Source organism: Prinia subflava, assembly GCF_021018805.1.
Source record: "Prinia subflava isolate CZ2003 ecotype Zambia chromosome W unlocalized genomic scaffold, Cam_Psub_1.2 scaffold_37_NEW, whole genome shotgun sequence".
Lineage (NCBI taxonomy): Eukaryota > Metazoa > Chordata > Aves > Passeriformes > Cisticolidae > Prinia > Prinia subflava.
In genome coordinates, this window is record NW_026960612.1 from 1,010,278 (window position 1) to 1,029,406 (window position 19,129).

The 19,129-nt window shown below is 39.2% G+C and overlaps 1 protein-coding gene across 1 annotated transcript in view; it reads right to left on the reverse strand.

The window, feature by feature from the left end:
• LOC134565178 (bifunctional 3'-phosphoadenosine 5'-phosphosulfate synthase 1-like) overlaps nt 1–19,129 on the reverse strand; it is an 83,086-nt gene that overhangs the window by 20,046 nt on the left and 43,911 nt on the right. The window contains 4 exon segments of the mRNA XM_063424640.1: nt 578–713; nt 10,148–10,353; nt 14,552–14,663; nt 16,571–16,684. Of these exon segments, the coding sequence (XP_063280710.1) occupies nt 578–713; nt 10,148–10,353; nt 14,552–14,663; nt 16,571–16,684 (568 nt within the window).

Here is a 19,129-nt window from a genome sequence, read left to right on the forward strand (position 1 = left end):
CCCTCATCACATTTTCTAGTGGAGCTGCCTGCCAGTCACTTCCACAGTGAAAGCAGCATGTTTGTTCTCTGCTTTATGACATTCCACAGCCTCTTACTTATCTACCTAACACAACTACTTTTGTGAAAAAAACTTTTATTTCTTGTGCAGAAAAGAAACTTGGCACCAGCCTATCTGCACTACTTTCATAAGCCTTGTTCCCCAGAAGCAGCATGGAACAGACTTTATAATAGCAGAGCATGAAAGCTCAGCATTCGACCATACCTCTGTAGTTTTGGTCAAACATGATCTTTAAATCACATCTTACCACATTTCATATTACCTTTTCTTGCATTACTGACATGCCTACAGTGCATGGAAAGATAAAGTTCAGAACCTCAGGTATTACCAGCTTCTGTTATGTACTTAGGCAATGCAATGACTGAGATAATAAAAATTATTACTATTAAAAGCAAAGAGTGCCACCTACCAGAGCATTCAAAATTTTCATCCTTGAAACAATGTCAGCCTCAGTGGTGGCAGCAGACATTTGGATAAGCCTCTGCAGGAAGAAAGAAAGCAAAAAAGTTTTACTCACCAGCATTCATTTCCTTGAATTTCTGCCTTAGTTCAGCTGGAGTGAGGCGGTATTGATCAAGTCCATCATTCCAATAAATACGATCAAGGACCTGTAGATCTCCACCTACAAGCCAGTTCCCTTGCTCCATAACCATCTAAGGAAAGAAAGAAAAGTCCATGTCAGGATTAGTTATCACCTTCTCCTGAGTATCTAGAGCACTGCAATGGGGACACATCTTTACCAAGGATTGTGTTCCAGGTTAATTTTATTTGACAGTAGTAAGTCAAGCATCAGTGTTGAAAAAATGAAAAAAAATTCACTGGAGCATAGTCCAGACATTATACCATGATGCAGAAGAGACACACAAATCTTCAGTAAGCAAATGCCTTTCCATCAAAATTGAGATAATATATAGAAATGCAAATAGCCAATATTCTTAACCAACACTGCATGACAAACAAAGATAGTGTCTGGAAAGATCTGTTTATTACAATTTGTTTAGCATATATTAGCATACATTTTTATTAGTACATATTTTCAAAATTAATTACAATATAGCCCTACAATGAAGTTGCACACTTCATAGTTACTGGTCAAAGCAAATGCTGTTGCAGTATCACACTGTAGTTTATAAGATTCTCGTCAGGAATAAAGTAGCAAACAAAACAATTCTGATTGATTACTCACTCACTTTAATCTACATATAAAATCAGAATCTTTGAGGTAGAACAGCTTTTGGAAGAACTTATTTCATGGTAGCAGTTTACCCAAGTAACAGATGTCAGACAGTCACTACACTTCTTTTTATATCTTTAAATATCACCTCACATGTTATCAAAAAATAATTATGGCAAACTGCTTAACATACTCTACAAAGAGCAATAGACATTACTCAGAAATTTTTAATTTCTAAGAATGCATTTTCTTTTGAAGATGAAATCACAAACTTTCAAGCTTCATACACATTTCTGATAACTTTTTTAGCCTTATGCAATTTAGAAATGACAATAAATCTTGATGTAACAGAAGATACTATATATTAAACCCAAAAGCCAAGATGCAAAAATTAGGTGTGAATTTCTCGATTTGTTTTTCCTTTGACCTGCTGTAATTAAATGATGCCACAGTAACCATTCCCTTTGTTAGCATAGGAAAACATATAACCACACGAAGGCGATCATATGTGGTTCTTTATTCAAGCGCGCGGGACACAGGGGTGATGATACATCCAAATCTGATGTCTAAAGAATACAGAGTCGATTCGTGATTTTTATAGTTTAAATTATACACATGTTAACTAACCCCCACCCCTAGATACTGATTATCCTATTCCTTAGTTACTATCTTAAATCATACCTACGCTTCTACCCTGATCCACACTTGATTTGGTTAAAACAATGCTTCTCAATTATCCCCTGAGTTGCAGTCACACTTGATTCGGTCATTACAATAGCATGGAGCTGTTTGCCGAAGCTGACGCTTGTTCCGAGCTGAGCTGCATCCTGTTCCAGTTGTACGTTCTCTACTTTCCTCCCCCCACACATACCTCAACTTAACCCAGAAATTATATTTTTTTTAACCCTCCACCAACATTCTCCTCTTTGAAAGTATTTTCACTCTAATATACTAAGTGTAAATGCTTTCACTTAATACAGTCTATTAGGCTTCAGAGTTCATACTGGATGTTCATCTTCAAATCCTCTGTTGTCATAGGCTTTGTCCGGGATGTTGTTGCAGATTGAAGGTGCTGGGTTCCGTGCAAATGCCTTCATTATGGTCCTGTTCCAAGATGCCTTTTTCTGTCTCTCTCTCTTCAGGATTCTGTAAACTAACCAAATTACTAAAAATATAATTAGTAAAATTATCAGATTTTCAAGGATAGACTTTATCCATGAACTCACATTCCATCCTAATCCTTCAAAGATTTTACCCAACCAGCTAGTAGCTAAATCCTTTTGTTCCTTTTGTGCCTCATGCTCTATTTGTTTTAACTGACTGATGTCATGTTCTACATCTGCAGTTACATTTGGGATGTGGATGCAGCAATGGTCGATTTGTAGTTGACCTTTCTGTATCTCATATCCCAAAGTAACAGCAATCCCTACTGGTGACATTAGTATCCATGAAATTAACATTACTCACAGGAAGAGCATGAGCACAGTTACCAATACTATTTGAACAGTTACAGACGTTTCAGCCTCAGCTTTGTTGGTCTAAAAGTTTTTACAGCCCACGACTGGACTTTACGAGGGACCTTCTTCACACGCGTGTAGTGTATCCAGGGTTCCACTCTAGCCACTTTGACTGCTGTAAAGGTGGTTAGCAGTACCTGATGGGGACTAGTCTATTTCTCTTTTAGTGGTTCTTCGTTCCAGGTTTTGATGTATACCTCATCTCCTGGTTCGATATTGTGGACTGGATTCTCCAGGGCCAGTGGTCTGTTCTACACGAGAACACTTCGAAGCCGAGCTAGAGTTTTCTCGAGGGACAGAACATAATTATACACATCTTGTTTCTCTGTGACATGAACATTTGGATTGGGGTTAGGAGATTCATATGGTTTCTCATACAATATTTTATAAGGACTAACTGACATCCCACTCCTAGGTTTTATCCGAACCCTCAGCAATGCGATCGGCAAAGCCTGTGGCCACTGCAGTTTGGCTTCCTGGCATATTTTACTGATCTGCTTCTTCAGTGTCTGGTTCATTCTTTCTACTTGCCTACTTGACTGGGGTCTCTATGGTGTGTGGAGGTCCCAAGATATTCTCAATAACTTGCTTACCCCTTGTACTACCGTGGCTATGAAGTGTGGGCCTCTGTCTGATATCTCTAGGGGCACCCTAAACTTGGGAATGATCTCCTGTAATAACTACTTAACTGTTTCCTTTGCTTGGTTTGTGCGACAGGGAAGGGCTTCTGGCCATCCAGAAAACGTGTCAACCCCTACTAACAGGTATTTGTATCCCCGAGTTTTTGGCAGTTCTGCAAAATCTACTTGCCAATAGTCTCTTGGTTCTATTCCTATCCGAATTCTGCCTAACTGTGCCTTTCGTCTAGCTATGGGATTGTTTTCCAGACAGATTTCACATTTAGACATTACTGACTTGGCCATTGTTTGCATCTGTACTGAGATTAGGTATTGTCTTAACTACTTTACCAACGCTTCTGCACCTCAGTGACACTCATTATGTTTTACCTGTAAAATTTTTCTCATTACCAAAGGAGGTACCACTATTTGCCCTTGTGCGGTTACATACCACCCTTCTGCGTTCTTCTGTGCCTTCAGCAGTTGTGCTAGTCTGTCATCTTCGATTGTATAGTTTGGCTTCGGAGGCAAATTAAATTGAGAGATATTAAGTCTTGATGGTATCAATGCCATTGTTTTCTGCACCTCTCGCGCTACCTGACGGGCTGCTCAATCTGCTTTTAGATTTCTTTTACAAATTTTGGAGTTGCCTGATTGATGTGCCTTGCAGTGCATGATTGCTACTGGTTCAGGTTTTTGTACTGCATCTATCAATTGTAGGACTGCATCTTGATGTTTAATATTTGTCCCTTGGGAGGACAGCAGTCCTCTTTCTTTCTATAAAGCTCCGTGTACATGCACTACTCTGAAAGCATATTTGGAGTCAGTCTAAATATTCACTGTCTTCACTCAGCTTGAGTGCTCTGGTTAATGCGATTAGTTCTGCCCTTTGTGCAGACGTGTTAGGTGGTAGTGATTTTGCTTCTATTACTACATCAATTGTAGTTACCGCATATCCCGCGTATCTGGCTCCGTTCTCCATGAAGCTGTTTCTATCTGTAAAGAGTTCTCACTCTGGTTGCTCTAGGGGGACATCCTTCAGATCTGTTCTTGCTGAATAAGTGTGCTCGATGACTTCTAGACAGTCATGCTCTAATGGACTTTCCTCAGCTGTGGCACTTAGAAATAGAGCTGGATTCAAGAGGTTAGTTGTTTTTAGTGCAACGTCATCCTGCTCAGTCAGGGTTACCTGAAACTTCATCATCCGGCTTGGAGAGAGCTAATGGCCCCCCTTTTGTTCTAGGACTGTAGTTACCATGTGTGGCACATAGACATCTATGCGTCTTCTCATTGTGAGCTTCCTGGCTTCCTGTATCAGCAGCACGGTAGCTGCCACTGCCCGCAGACATGAAGGCCATCTAGTACTTACGTTGTCGAGTTGTTTGGAAAAGTAACCTACTGGCCTTTTCCAGCTTCCCAGTCGTTGGGTCAGGACTCCCAGTGCCAGTCGCTGCTTTTCATGCACGTACAGCTGAAAGTCTTTAGACAGATCAGGTAACCCCAAAGCAGGAGCAGTTGTCAGTGCTTCCTTTAACTTCTGGAAGGCCTCTTTCTGTGGTTTGCCCCAGGTGAACGGCTGCGTCTTCTGAGCTTCGTACAAGGGTTTTGCAATTAGTCCATAGTCCATGATCCACAGGCGACACCACCCAGTCATTCTAAGGAAGATCCGCAGCTCGTGTAGATTCTGGGGCTCTGGAATAGCACAGATAGCTTGAATACGATTAGTACCCAGTTTTCTCTGCTCTTGTGAGATTTTACATCTCAGGTAAATCACAGTCTGTTGGGCAATTTGTGCTTTTTCTCTGGATACCTTATACCCTCCCATTCCTAATGAATTTAAGATCTCAGTGGTTACTTTTATGCAGGTCATTTCTTCCTCTGTTGCAATCAAAATGTCATCTACATACTGGAGTAATAAATATTGGTCTCTTGGTACTTGCCCTTCTCTGGTCTAGATTTCCAGTTCTTTTGCCAGTTGACTTCCAAAGAGAGTGGGGGACCTCTTGTACCCCATTGGTAATCGAGTCCAGGTGAGCTGAGGTTTTTTTCTACTTTCTGGATGTTCCCACTCAAAGGCAAATAGTTTCCTACTTTCTTGGTCAAGGGGTATACAGAAGAAAGCATCTTTTAAGTCAATTACAGTAAACCATTTATATATCTCTTTTACGGATGCTAACAATGTATAGAGATTGGCAACTACTGGATGAATGTCTTTTGTTATTTCATTTATACTTCTTAAATCTTGTACAAGTCTATACTTACCATTGGGTTTCTTCACTGGGAAAATTGGGGTGTTGTATTCTGATTTACATTCTTCTAGAATTCGATATTTTAAAAATTTATCAATGGTCTTTGTTATTCCCTGTCGTGCTTCTGGTTTTATAGGGTATTGTTTGATTCGTACAGCCTTTGCTCCTTCTTTTAACTCTACATGTACCGGTTGTGCCAATTTAGATTTTCCAGGTACATCTGTTTCCCAGACAGAGGGAATTACTGCATCTTCTATTTCTTTAGGAATATTAGAAATTGGTTTTTCTTTTATCATCAAAATCTTTCCTGTCTTAGACTCTGGAATTTTCATTACGAGTTCACCATTCTCAAAAGTAATTACTGCCTCCAGTGCTGCTAGTAGATCGCGCCCTAAGAGTGGAGTTGGGCAGTCTGGCATGTATAAGAATTCATGGGTCAAGATCTTATCTTCAAAGCTCAATTCTAGGGGTTGCAAGAATGGCCGTACCTCCTCCTTCCCTGTGGCTCCAATGACTGCTGCTGACTTGTTCTCGATTTTCCCTTCAAGATAATTTAGTACAGAATGTGTGGCCCCCGTGTCAATGAGAAAATCTACGTCTTTTCTTTCTAAATGCAAAGTCACCATGGGCTCCCTTGATCCTGGCTCTCTCTCATGTAAAACCATGACCCTGGCTACACCATCCAGCTGATGCTCACTACTTTGATTAAACATACTGTCTAACTGAGGCTGACCATTCTGGCTAAACCGGTTTGGACACTCCTTTTTCCAGGGTCCTTCCATCCGACAATATGCACACTGATTCAGACCTAATCTACCATGACTAGAACCTCTGCCAAAGCTACCTCTATTAACGCCACAACCACCTCTACCACGTCCCCGCCCTTGTCTCTGTAAAACTGCCAAAAGGCTTTGCCCCTGTTTCTTGACAATTTCTCTGTCCCTGTTATTATAAACTTTCTAGGCAACCTCTAGGAGTTTATCTAAGTTTCTTAACTCTTCACCTTCCAGTTTCTGTAGCTTTTTCCTAATATCTTCCTGTGCCTGACCCAGAAAAATAAAGGCAAGCTGAGTTCTTCTTTGCTCACTGTCTACTTGAAGATCAGTATATCTTCTAGCTGCTTTCTTAAGTCTTTCTAGAAAGGCAGTGGGAGATTCTTTCTTTTCTTGTCGAATTTCATACAACTTAGACTAGTTCATACTCTTAGGTATTGCCTGTTGAACACCAACTGAAATCTACTCCTGATATCTCTTTAGCTTTAACATATCCACTCCAGAGGGGTCATTAGCATTCCACTCTGGGTCTGCAGTGGGAAAATTATAATCCAGTGTCCCTGTCACCAAACTATTTCGTATGTCTTCTCTAGCTCTTTCTCTTGCTGCTCGAAGAACTATATCTCTCTCTGTCTCATCCATCAGAGTGTCTAATATGACATGAATATCTTCCTAATCAGGGTTCTGAGTTTTCATTATCATCTTAACCACACGAGCTACCTTAGCTGGGTTTTCTCTATACGTTCCGGCTGATTGTTTCCATATAACTAAATCAGCAGGTGAAAAGGGTATCTTTACAAAGACGGGTCCATTAGTTCCCACCCCTTGCCTTAGTGGTGCAATAATCGTTCTCTTTTGTTTGCCTGATTTTAATATACTTTTTCTTGCCTGAGGCCACTCTAGGGCCAGTTTTCCTCGTGTTCGGTGAGCTACTGGGGCGTCTAGTTCATCTGCTTCACTGTCACTACTTTCCATTTTATCTGTCTTCTTCACATTCCCTCTTTGCTTCCGCCTCACAATCACATCTTGGACAGGTGAATCTGGCGGGGGGGGGGGGGGTACAGGGGGGCAGACAGGCCAGAAGCTGGTGAAGGAGGTGTAGGTGGGAGCGGAGGGTACCCTTGAGCTGGTGTTAGAGGGGGGATAAATCTTTCAGCGGGTGTGGGCGGGGGAGCAGGATAGCTTTGAGCAGGTGTATGTGGAGAAGGGGGGGTTCTCTGAGCAGGCGGAGGAGGGGCAGGCACCTGGGCAGGCGGAGGAGGGGCAAGCGGAGGAGCGGCTGGCACAGGCAGAGGAGGATAATTACCTTCAGCAGACAAAGGTGGGGGTGAAACACATTGTGCTGGCGCGAGCGAGGGGGGTGTAAGAGAATCAGGTGGGGTCAGGGTGAGCGGGGTAGAACTTGGTGTTGAGGGGGCCGTGGTGGTTCCGGGAGCCATGGGAGATACCAATAATTCCGATTCCAGTTCATCTCTTTTTTCCCCTAAAATTTCACTTAAAACTGCATGTTCCATACAATGCTTATTTTGGACGCAAGCCAGACACTTATTATTCTCAAGCTTCATTGCTTTCATTTTGTCAAGCCACAAAACCGGTTTCTCAAGCAAGCACAGAAATAAGTCAATATATGGTAATTGTTCTACCCTTCCATCTTGTGTACAAAGCGATCTAAGTTGCATAATAACCTTCACATCAAAAGACCCGTTTTTCGGCCACCTCTGATTTTCAGGCAAAGCGTATTTTGGCCAGTGAACATTACAATATTCAATCAACTTATCTTTTCGTAATTCCTGACCGAAGTTCCCCTCTTTCCAATGTGCCAACAAACAACCCAACGGAGAAGAACTTGGTATAGAGGCATTATTGCTGCCCAAAACCTTTTAACCCTTTTAGTTTCTCTATATTACAGATACATAAAAACCACAGATGCCGAACCTGCAACGCTTTCGCGATGTCTGACCGACGGCTGCCTAGGCAATACCACCAGGAATTCCTTTTGCCCAACCAAGCGTAGCTTTCGCTGCGTCTTAATGGCAGGCCCCCAGACCAGAGAATAAAGAACCTTACCTCTCACCAGGGGTCATTGTGAGCGGCGAGGGTCGCGGCTCCGATGGGCTCCCCGAGAAATCACCCGGTGTTGGCTGGAGCGTGATCGGGTCGTGGGGTCCTGGCTGCGCCCACAAGGTCCCATCTGGGTCGCCAAAAATGTTAGCGTAGGAAAACATATAACCACACGAAGGCGATCATATGCGGTTCTTTATTCAAGCGCGCGGGACACAGGGGTGATGATACACCCAAATCTGATGTCTAAAGAATACAGAGTCGATTCGTGATTTTTATAGTTTAAATTATACACATGTTAACTAACCTCCACCCCTAGATACTGATTATCTTATTCCTTAGTTACTATCTTAAATCATACCTACGCTTCTACCCTGATCCACACTTGATTTGGTTAAAACAATGCTTCTCAATTATCCCCTGAGTTGCAGTCACACTTGATTCGGTCATTACAATAGCATGGAGCTGTTTGCCGAAGCTGACGCTTGTTCCGAGCTGAGCTGCGTCCTGTTCCAGTTGTATGTTCTCTACTTTCCTCCCCCCACACATACCTCAACTTAACCCAGAAATTATATTTTTTTTAACCCTCCACCAACACCTTCCCAAAGAAAATTACAGACTTTGACATCTTACCAAGGTGAAAGAAAGGTATCATAATGATACAAAGATGAGAAAACTCTGCACTACAGAATCTCTCAGGTACCCAAATATTTCTGATTAATTAAGAAGGGCCACCAAATTCATGTGCTGTCATGTTACTACTATACACCCCAGAACAGGCATAAAAACATAAGTTCCTCATCTTCTACATAAGAAGTCATTCAAATTTTGTCTGCGGGAGTTTTTCTTAGAATTTATTAGGTCTGTGTTAAGTTTTCAGTAAAGGGATAATCTTCTGTTCAACATCAGAGAACACAAGGGCTTTGAAAATCTTCTATTAGTCATACAGACACTTTTACAACATTTAAAGGTTTTCCCTTTTCAGGAGCAAGCTCGTAATTTGAAGTTTGTTTGATTTCTCTTGACCTAATTTTATGTCATACATGTAAACAAAAATACCTCAGAGACAAATGGGGAAATAAACATATTTTGGCTCTGCAGAGCTAAGATGCAACATTCACATCAGCTTGCATAAGCCAACACAGCATTGCGATGAGTACATTACAATTAGAACATTTCAGTACGACACACATAAGGCCAAGATAAAACATAATGAACACGATGGGAAATTACTCCCCAGACAGTTAAATGATGAACTCTCCAGGAACAGGGCCTGTTTGAAAAACATCTAAAGCAGGTAGGTCTCATGTGCACCACATGCAGGCAGAAAAGATATTTTCTGTTCTTCACAATGCATATATCCACTGATTAGGGAGCTTTGATGATCCATCTGGTGACACTGAGGGATGTGTTTCCTAGGCACACTGGAGGGCCTCTTCCCTCTTATGTAGCTCAGATTCTACAGTACATTCTAAATTCATTTCATGTGTACATATTGACATTAGATTTTCACACTAAGTACAGACTATTCAACAGCTGCACAGAAAAAATTACCTTTGTTTGTGCTCAGATATTTTAATTAATTTTCAAAGTCGTTTTTTGTCAAAGTACATCAATCACATGCATGCACTTCACTTAATTTGCAGCTCCACAACAATACAGCGAATAGGACTAGATTTTCAACTTTTAAACACACCTTGATAAAGGGATGTTCCTTGCATGTCGTTCCCCACTGCCTAGCACAGCGTTCCTCTTTCCTGTGCTCGTAGAATTCGGGATTACGGAGAATGGCAATGAGTCAACCTTCATACACCAGTGCAATTGCTGTGCATCCATCAAGCCTTTCTTTGTCTTCTTGAGTAGCTGTTAGCACTATAGGCACTGACAGGTTAATAACTCCCCCTGCAGAGGAAAAAAAAAGACCTCTATCCTTAGTAATAGTCATCAATGTTTGTTATGAAAATCTACCTAATTAACAGGTTACTTTTAAGGCTGTAAATGTATTACATGACAGGTAGTTGAAACAGTTATTTTGACAGGGATTAAAAAACTTAGAATGAAGTCATGCTTTCATAACATACATGTGCTATAAAATTGAGCACACACTGAGGTTTGAGAAAGAGTGAACACAGTACTGAAAATAGCAAGTACTTAGAGGTGCAGAAAAATATTTAAACTGCAAGGATGCTACGTTTTGGGAATGTCAAATTAATACCTTTCTTAAGAATCTATATAGAAAGTAGAAATACACAAATAAAATTTTAAAATAGATCATCTAAAATATTAGGCAAGATTGCTATTGGAGTGGATAATTAGTATAAAGGAAATGATATTCTAAGTAGACATGTTTTTGGTCCCTAAGAAAAAAACAATGCAATAAGAGAAAACAAACATACCCAAGTAGTTAAAACACATAATTGAACTATTTCAAAAGGTAATTTTTGTTGTTTACTTAAAACTGTATTCAGATTCAAGCATTTACCTTTCAGAAAAAACTGCAGAGAAACTGCTGAGTCAGGCAAACATTTTACATAGTTTGTTCAGCTGAATGATTACCAGCTACTTTACTTTTAAAACTAAGCCAACATAGTTGAATTTTGGGGTTATTTGCAGTCCTCATTTTTAAGCACCGACTTCACTACCAGATGCTGGAAGTCTTGTTTTTCTTTTCTACAAGAGTGAGATTTGAGAAAACCAGCGGAATAAATATCATAAGTCTTCTACAAAGGCTTGGGTTCTAATAAGCATATGCCTGAGTGCAAAACTTTTGGGTGGCCTCCAGGAGAAAAGTCATGGACCCTTTAAAGTTAATGGAGGTTTTGGCATTTGCCAAGACTCTAAGAAAAGGCAAATTTTGCTATTATTTAAGCAATACATTTTTTATTAGGAAATTAAATTTCTTAAGAAATTAAAAATTATCAAGCTGGATGAAAAGTTTAAGAGAAAAATAGATCCCCCTTCTTTCACAATGCAAAATGTATAATGCATGCTGTGCATCTCCTCCTAAGTTCAGTCTTCGCGACCAGAGTTATTTTCAAAGCAACTAGGTCATAAAATTGAATTTGGCAGCAATCACAGAGTGGTTTGACACTCCAAAATTGAGAATTTAAAAAAACCTTTTAGTTTGAAGACAAGTAAATAAATATTTCAAAGTATGAAGAAATGTCAAACCTGTTGATTATTTTGTCCAAGACCAGTAATAAGTATATATCTTCTACATTTTTCTTCAGCCACTGTACAAATAAGAAACTGAGGCAAGGTAGTGAAGCAAGTCTGTTAAATCACTGATGAACAGAGTGTCAGGATGAGACTTTTGCAGACAACTTTCCCTTTAAAGGGAGACTATCAACACATCTGCACTGATCTCCATAGCTTAGAAGTCAGTCAGTATGAACACTGCTTTTAAAGCCCAAAGTATCAGATGCATTGCAGGTAATAAACCATTTACATCTCTTCAGAATCAAAGCCCTGCAAAATGACTGCTGCTGTAAGACCCAGAACTAACACACCAAGCAAGGAGGAAACTGAGGATGTTGGCTTAACTGTTGCCATTGCTGCAAGTAGCAAAGCATCTTTAAGGCAATCATATTTTTCTTAAAAGATTTACATGTGTAAGTGCTGTAGTAGATCTCTAAAAAGAGGAAATCAGTAACAGGACATCTGTCGGAGTCCAGGACATCCCTCTGGTCACCCTGGAGGGTTTGGAGACTGGACAGGGGGGTCTGGGATCTGTACAAGGGGGTCAGCTAGCCTCAGAGCCCAGGAGGACACTGCTTTTGATCCCTGTCCATGGGAGTGAATGCCCACATTATATGAAGAATCACAAGCTGGGAGAATTCAAAATAAGTAGTAGTTAGCTTATCACAGAGTGTAAATGTAGAATCTAGGATTTTTAGTATATAGGTTTGAAGAGGCAAGATGGAGGAATTGGGGAGTGGTCCTGTCCTCCTTGTTCTTGCTCTCGTCTCCCATTTTCTGATGAGTTGGATCACAAGGATTGCTTTAGAGTAGAAATGACATGTTAACATAGGTAGTAAGTATTGGTAAAATTTTGTAAATAAAAAGTATGTTGTGGATGGTGGTTGGGTCAGGGAGACCGTACATAAGGTCCAGGACCCTCTGATCCACCCCAGTCTGCCACGTGTCCTGCTCTGCTTGGGACGCTTTGCAGAGCTGAGAAAGAACTAAGAGATAATGAAAGAATAAACAACCTTGGAAACACGGATCAGCAGACTCAGCTTGTCTTCTCTGGCTCTGGCACTGGACCTTTCAGGCAAGAAAAGCTTGAAAACCCTACATACCTCAGGGGACAGCAACCCCAAGGTGAATCTCAGGAAAAAGCAACCCTGAGAGACATCTAGAGGAACATAATGATTTTATCCAAGCTCAGGACTGAAAATTGTTTCCATCAATAAGTTGCTATTAATCATTACTGGTATTTTTTGTTCCGTCGGTGTGCTCACAGAGAGCCAACGGGCTCTGTCGCCGCTGGCCCAGACACAGCAACAGAGTGGTAGGGGGTCAGTCTGCGAGCTCGCAAGCAGTACTGACTCCTGTGGGTTCTTTGCCTGGTAGAGGCTTATGCGAGCGATGGAGATTCGACGGGCAGTGGAAAGAAAGGAGGAAACAATTTCAGACGAACAGAGGGTTTATTGCAAACACCTCCTCAGCCCGAAACTGCTCGGGGGGAGAGGGGTGAGGGGGGTTTTTGTCCGAAGGATTCGGAGGGGGGGCAAAGGGGGTGGCCAGCCACTGCCAGCCAACCGGGGCAGGTTGCCAGGGGATACAGATGTAATAGAACATCACTTGGACTAATCAGGGGAAAAATAGGAGGGATTTACAAAGGCGGGAGAAATGACAGGCAGCTAACCGTGTGCCGCATGACAGGTGCCGGAGTCATGTGAGTTAAACAAAGGAACAATCGAGGGGTGGGGTACAGGGAACCCAACAAGTACAAAAGTATAGAAAGCCTAACCAATTAAATTAACACACTGCCACATTTGTAACATAGATGAGATACTCAAAACAACAGCAAAAGAAGTTTAAAAAATTGTTATATTGTTATATCTGAAACACTCACCTATACAAGGTCTTAAATGCCTTATGAAAATCCTGATTTACAGAAAATTACAGGACAGAACTAGGACCTACAAGCTATTTTAGCAGCTGAATACATTGCACGTCATCTGCACGAGACTTATCATCTGGATGGATGTACAGAAGGCAAATGAAATGAGAACAAAACTAGCAGCCCAAAATTATACTGCAAAATAATAGGATGGTATTATGCTGTCTAGGATAGCACCTGGACAAAAGGGAAATATAAGAAGGATGACAGATGTCTGTATCACAGAACTGAGAGAATAGTGACTTCTTTTTGTTCTGCTATATGTTCTCTAGCAAGACAAGAGTGATGCAAAAAGAAGCATGAATATAGGAAAAAGGCTGGAGTAAAATAGCCTTCAAAGAGGAATAAATGAAAAATGACAGAAGATCACAAACTCCAAAATCTGAGGATGCTATGACTTATTCACTATTTTAATAAAATTCTTAGCCAACTGGTAATACAAAATTAAATTTATTCATTTAAATCATCCCAGGATAATTACTAAGTCATAGTAAATCAACTACATGTGACAATTGTTCTTACTCAAATTCTGATTTCACACTTGCAACAGCTCCAGAACTCAAGTCAGTTTGTTGTGCTTTCCTTCATTACTAATACAGAACAAATCTTTTGGTCACAGAACTAAACAGCAATTAAATTGCAATGCCAAATTCGAAGATCAATTTCTTCAAAATAAATTAGAAGTGTGCATTTTAGAATTAAATGTTTTTCAAAAATTAATATATTTGAAAAAGATTTTGTAAAGGCAAAAAGATGAAATATTCAAACTCTAATATGATGGTAGGTATAAAATAATAAAATCATCACGTTTAAAACTGGTTATTATAATATTCAATTATCATATGTCAGACCTCAAGTCGTGCACAAGCCTGATAATGTGTTACCATACCACCACTAAGAAGCAAAGCATCAAAAATATTTCAGAAGTATGATGAGTTTTCTCGGTTTTACAAACGGTGTGTTTTACCCTACCGTCAAGGAGACAGTCAAAGTGAAGGCACTGGAGGTATTCTCTCTCTCTCATAAAGCCATTCAGGGGTGTTGCCCAACCTTCTGCTAGCACTTGTACCCACTGCATATCCACCTTGTAAAGAAATGAAGAAATAGAGCAGGTAAAAGTTGCTGCTTAATTATTGGCATCAGGTATTAAAACAAATCATGATTTAATTCTAAAATGCAGGACAGTACAAATGGAAGATTTCTCAGTATTACAGTTTTTAATCACAAATAACTCAAAGTTTCTACAAGTAAGGGAAAAAGAACAACTTGTTCCTCACTGTTCATATTTTTGGCTATTTTCCAGTCCTTAAACTGGATCAAATTTCCATGTGTTAAAAAAACCAAACCAACAAACACACAACAACAAATTTTATTTGTAAATCTTGATAAAGTTCATCTTAACAAAATTATTGAATCCCACTTGCCTTTATCTAACAAAACAAGATAACAAAGATGTTAAAAAGAAAAAAAATAACATATACAATTACCACAAAAATATCAGAATTATGAGTGTAAATATTAAGAGGTCTAATCCTTAAACAAATGAGAAATTTTTTCATAAACTAGTGACACAATCCAGAAGTAAAATTCTCTGTGGACTGGTATTATTTTAGTATGAGATATCAGTTTACACAGAATTTCCTTCCTTAGCAGTCAGTCACACTATGACTCAGTGTGTGGTCTCCATTATTTCTGCATGTGCATTACTAAGACTTGGTCAAGTTTTTGACGAGGACAGGCTTTGCTTGTGCAAGATTCTTTTGCAAAGGGCATGACTAATTTTATTACACTAATAAATTGACTAATTTTTTTAATTTATACTGAAGGAAGTACAAAACAGTTTCTTCCCAAGTTTACATTAGATACTGGTTTGATATTTAACAAGTCAGTGGTTGGGGGTGAAGGGAGAAATGATTTGTTTTTCTAGATAGGGAGCAATTTAGAATGGGACACTACTGAAGTTTAAAAATTATGACCTTAAGTATTTATTCCTCAACAAAGCAATTAATAGTTTTACAGAGATACATGTGAAAAGAAATTAGTAAAATGTGGTGAAAGGAAGTATCAATATTCATTACTAGTAGAAGACCAGGCAAATTCTAAAATTACTTAGTTCAGTGCTTAGTATGTAACTTCAATCTTTCAAAGTCTACTCACAATAGATGCTAAACTCTGAGCTTAGCTCCTGGATCAAATGCTTAGCTTTAAGTTCTAGTAATATCATCAAAAAGCCAGTGAAAAAGCTCATGCATTGTATCTGTGTTTAGGCTTAGTTCTTCAGAAAAATGAATGAGGTAGAACAGAAACACAGCCAAAAGCAGCTTCATCTAATTGATCTGAGTTGGAAAATAATGCATTTAACCAAAATAAGAACAGGGTTGATCAAGTTGATCCATGCTTTCCCATATTCGCTCTGCTGGAAACTATAAACATAGCACAAGTATGTTCTGATCAGAAAAAAAGAATCAATTGAGTAGATCTGATTATCTCTTTGCGACTGTTGGAGTTTGGTATATATATTAAAAGTTACTGCTGTTCAACTGAAGACTACCAACAGGAACAATCAAGAAGCAGTAATTGATTTCCCCTATATTTCTAGGCAATTACAATTCACAATAAAATGGTTTCTGTAAGTAAATTAAAAATAAAAGTAAGCAATCCTTCTAGAAGCAATTTCTCATACAAGACATTCCAGGCACGATTCTGTCCATGGATCTGGGGGAAGCACGTGAGGAAATCACCATAAATTTTTTCTCCAGGGTAGGGATAAACTAAGTAACACTATACCAGACATTATTCATGAAAGTATGAAGATCTGGTAAGGTAAACAAAGAAACCACAGATGTTCTGCTTTCACTCAAGGAAGGAGGGAAAAAGTATATCAAGGTGTATTCCGTAACCAGTGCAGGTATTTCAACTACATCTACTTACACTAAGAACAGATCAGACCGTCTTTCAACTGCAGCAATGAGACACCTGAACACAAAATACCTTATTTATTTCCAGGGTTAACAGAGACTCAGCATCAGTTTTGGCCAACTGTAGCTTGTTTTCTGGCACATAAAGCTCTTTCACCTCGTAAGAGGCATCCACTGGCACAATGTCCTGTATAAAAGGAATAAACAGAACTTAACATTTGCTCAGAATGCCTCTAGGGCACTGAACACACATCAAGAAGTAAAATTCTTATGTTTAGTGCAACACAGCAGCAAGAGTTTATTAATTATGCAATTTTTACCCATCTAAAAGCCAGCACTGTTCCAAGATTATGATATATTGCTAGTTACTCAAGCCAGCAGATTGGCTAAACATTCTGACAAGAGATTTTTTCTAAACATTAAGTAACCCATATAACATTTACCTAGTAAATACTTAACTATTGAATTGAGTGAAGTTTTTATGACTTATTAATGCCTACATTATCTAGAGTAGAAAGGCAGACTCTATGCTTTTACATATGCTGAAAAAGTAAAAAAAGATTTAGAAACAGCATTTATGAATTTAAGCCATTTACTATACAAGATACATTAGAAATAGTAACATGAAGGTAAAATAAAGCTCCCTCTCTACTGAAAATTAATACAGAAGTACAAATTAAATGTATTTTCTACAGCTAATGACATACTATCTATATACTAACTCTTACATTATTTAAATGTATATTAAATGTATATTTAAATGCATATTTCATGTGATGAACCAAAATCTAGCTCTATAACCAATATATCAATTTTTTATTTGAAAAAAAACCTCAGTGTTCTTCCATGTGTATTAAGCAAGATATTCTCACTCCACAATGCTCAAGACTCAAGACCTCAAACTTGTTAGAAGAGACCAACACAAAGATAAAACCATAATTAAAAGAAGAGAGAAGGTCACAATAAAACTGTAGTCTCCTCCAACAAAGGATGGTGTTATATGTCAAAACCCAGTCAAATGCTCCAGTGATGTTCAGTAGTAAAAAAATCAGTGAAAAGAGGCTGACTGTTCTTTTTAAAACACATTTTTCACTGTTTGAGAAACCTTTGTAAAGTAATGCTTTACTTCTGGAGGAAAAAAGCTCACCCTTGGAGCAAAGTACATATAGACCCATAACAACAATAATTCCATTATCTTTACTTTTCCAGTATACACAGGCCAGAGTAAATAGGTATGCTTGTAGAAAACACAAAGCTCAGGACTTTTAATGCATTTATCAGACCTTTGGCACTACCTCCATGGAAAGTAAAACAAAGGCAGTAGAATACTGACAAGTGAGAGATAAAATGACTACAGGAATAACAAGATGTGATGAGTCTCACTGGCTGTTGCATAATTCATATCCTCAAAGACACATCAAAAGAAGACAAGTTAAACTAGCACTTAGAAATGGCATTTTATAAGGAAAAGCTTGGTCCATTACATATCAAACATCATTTTGGAAGCAGATTTTCTTACATTGTAAGTTAGGCAAAATCAGCCTTTTGTTTTCTGTGCCTGAGCAGCAGCATTACAGCCCAGGAGAGCTGCAGCAGACTCCTGTCACAACAACAAGCCCAGAATCAAATTAAGGTATTGCCTCCTGTAAGCAACACTATAATGATGAAGTGCACATTATGCTGCTTCACAGATTTCCCTCTGGACCCTGGCTTATTACCAGGCCAGGATGTCCTAATTTTACAAACCATCAATAGCTTAAAATAAATGTGCCTATTAAAAAGATCTCTTCAAGTATTGTTATAAATGCCAATACAATATTCCAATTAAAATAATTATTTGGTTTATTAACAAAAGATCGAAACACAGAATTTTGGTAAACCCACCAACAGCGGAGATAGTTGACAGTCTTTTTCCCAGGAAAATGCCAAGGGTGAACCTTGAGACACAGAACCTGCTGTCTCCCCCTAGGTTCACAAATTTGCCCGGTTCGGGGCTTGGTTTTTATACACTTTATTCTGCCCTTGGCAATATTTCCTCATTTTCCCCTTTGTGTCCAAGCTAGCTATTCAAAATCATGGGTGTCTCCGGCTCAGCTGAAAAGAGTCCCCTCTCTCCGGTAAGGTGTTAATTTCTGGTTTTGGCAGATTTCCTGGCTGATTAATAGTCCGAGATATGGATGATGATGCTTGATGCTCGGTGAGGGTGTTGGCTGGTGGTGTTGATGGCCCTGCCGCCTTGCCTTATCTTGATGGGTCTCCTCCCAGTGACTGAGGAGACTGCCGGTTTTCCCATAAACCTTTTGTCTATTTCTGAATGTGAGCTTCTGGGGTGGTGCCTGCCTTTTCATAATTTGGTTTAACAAAATGTTACAAGGTATCCTGAAACTTATACTTTCATACAACACACATATATATAGTTTTTTATAGTTTTCAATTTATCATTAACCATAAGAACATGAATTAATCATTTCACATTTTTCACAAGTATTATCCTGGTTTTTGTGTCCCACTAAGGGGAAAAACAAAGGTTTCACAATGAAGTTTCTGTCAACAACATACTTCATTATACAAATGTAAACAGCTTGAAGACAGTTCTAGGAACTGACTCTGACATTTAGAGAACTTGTAGGAT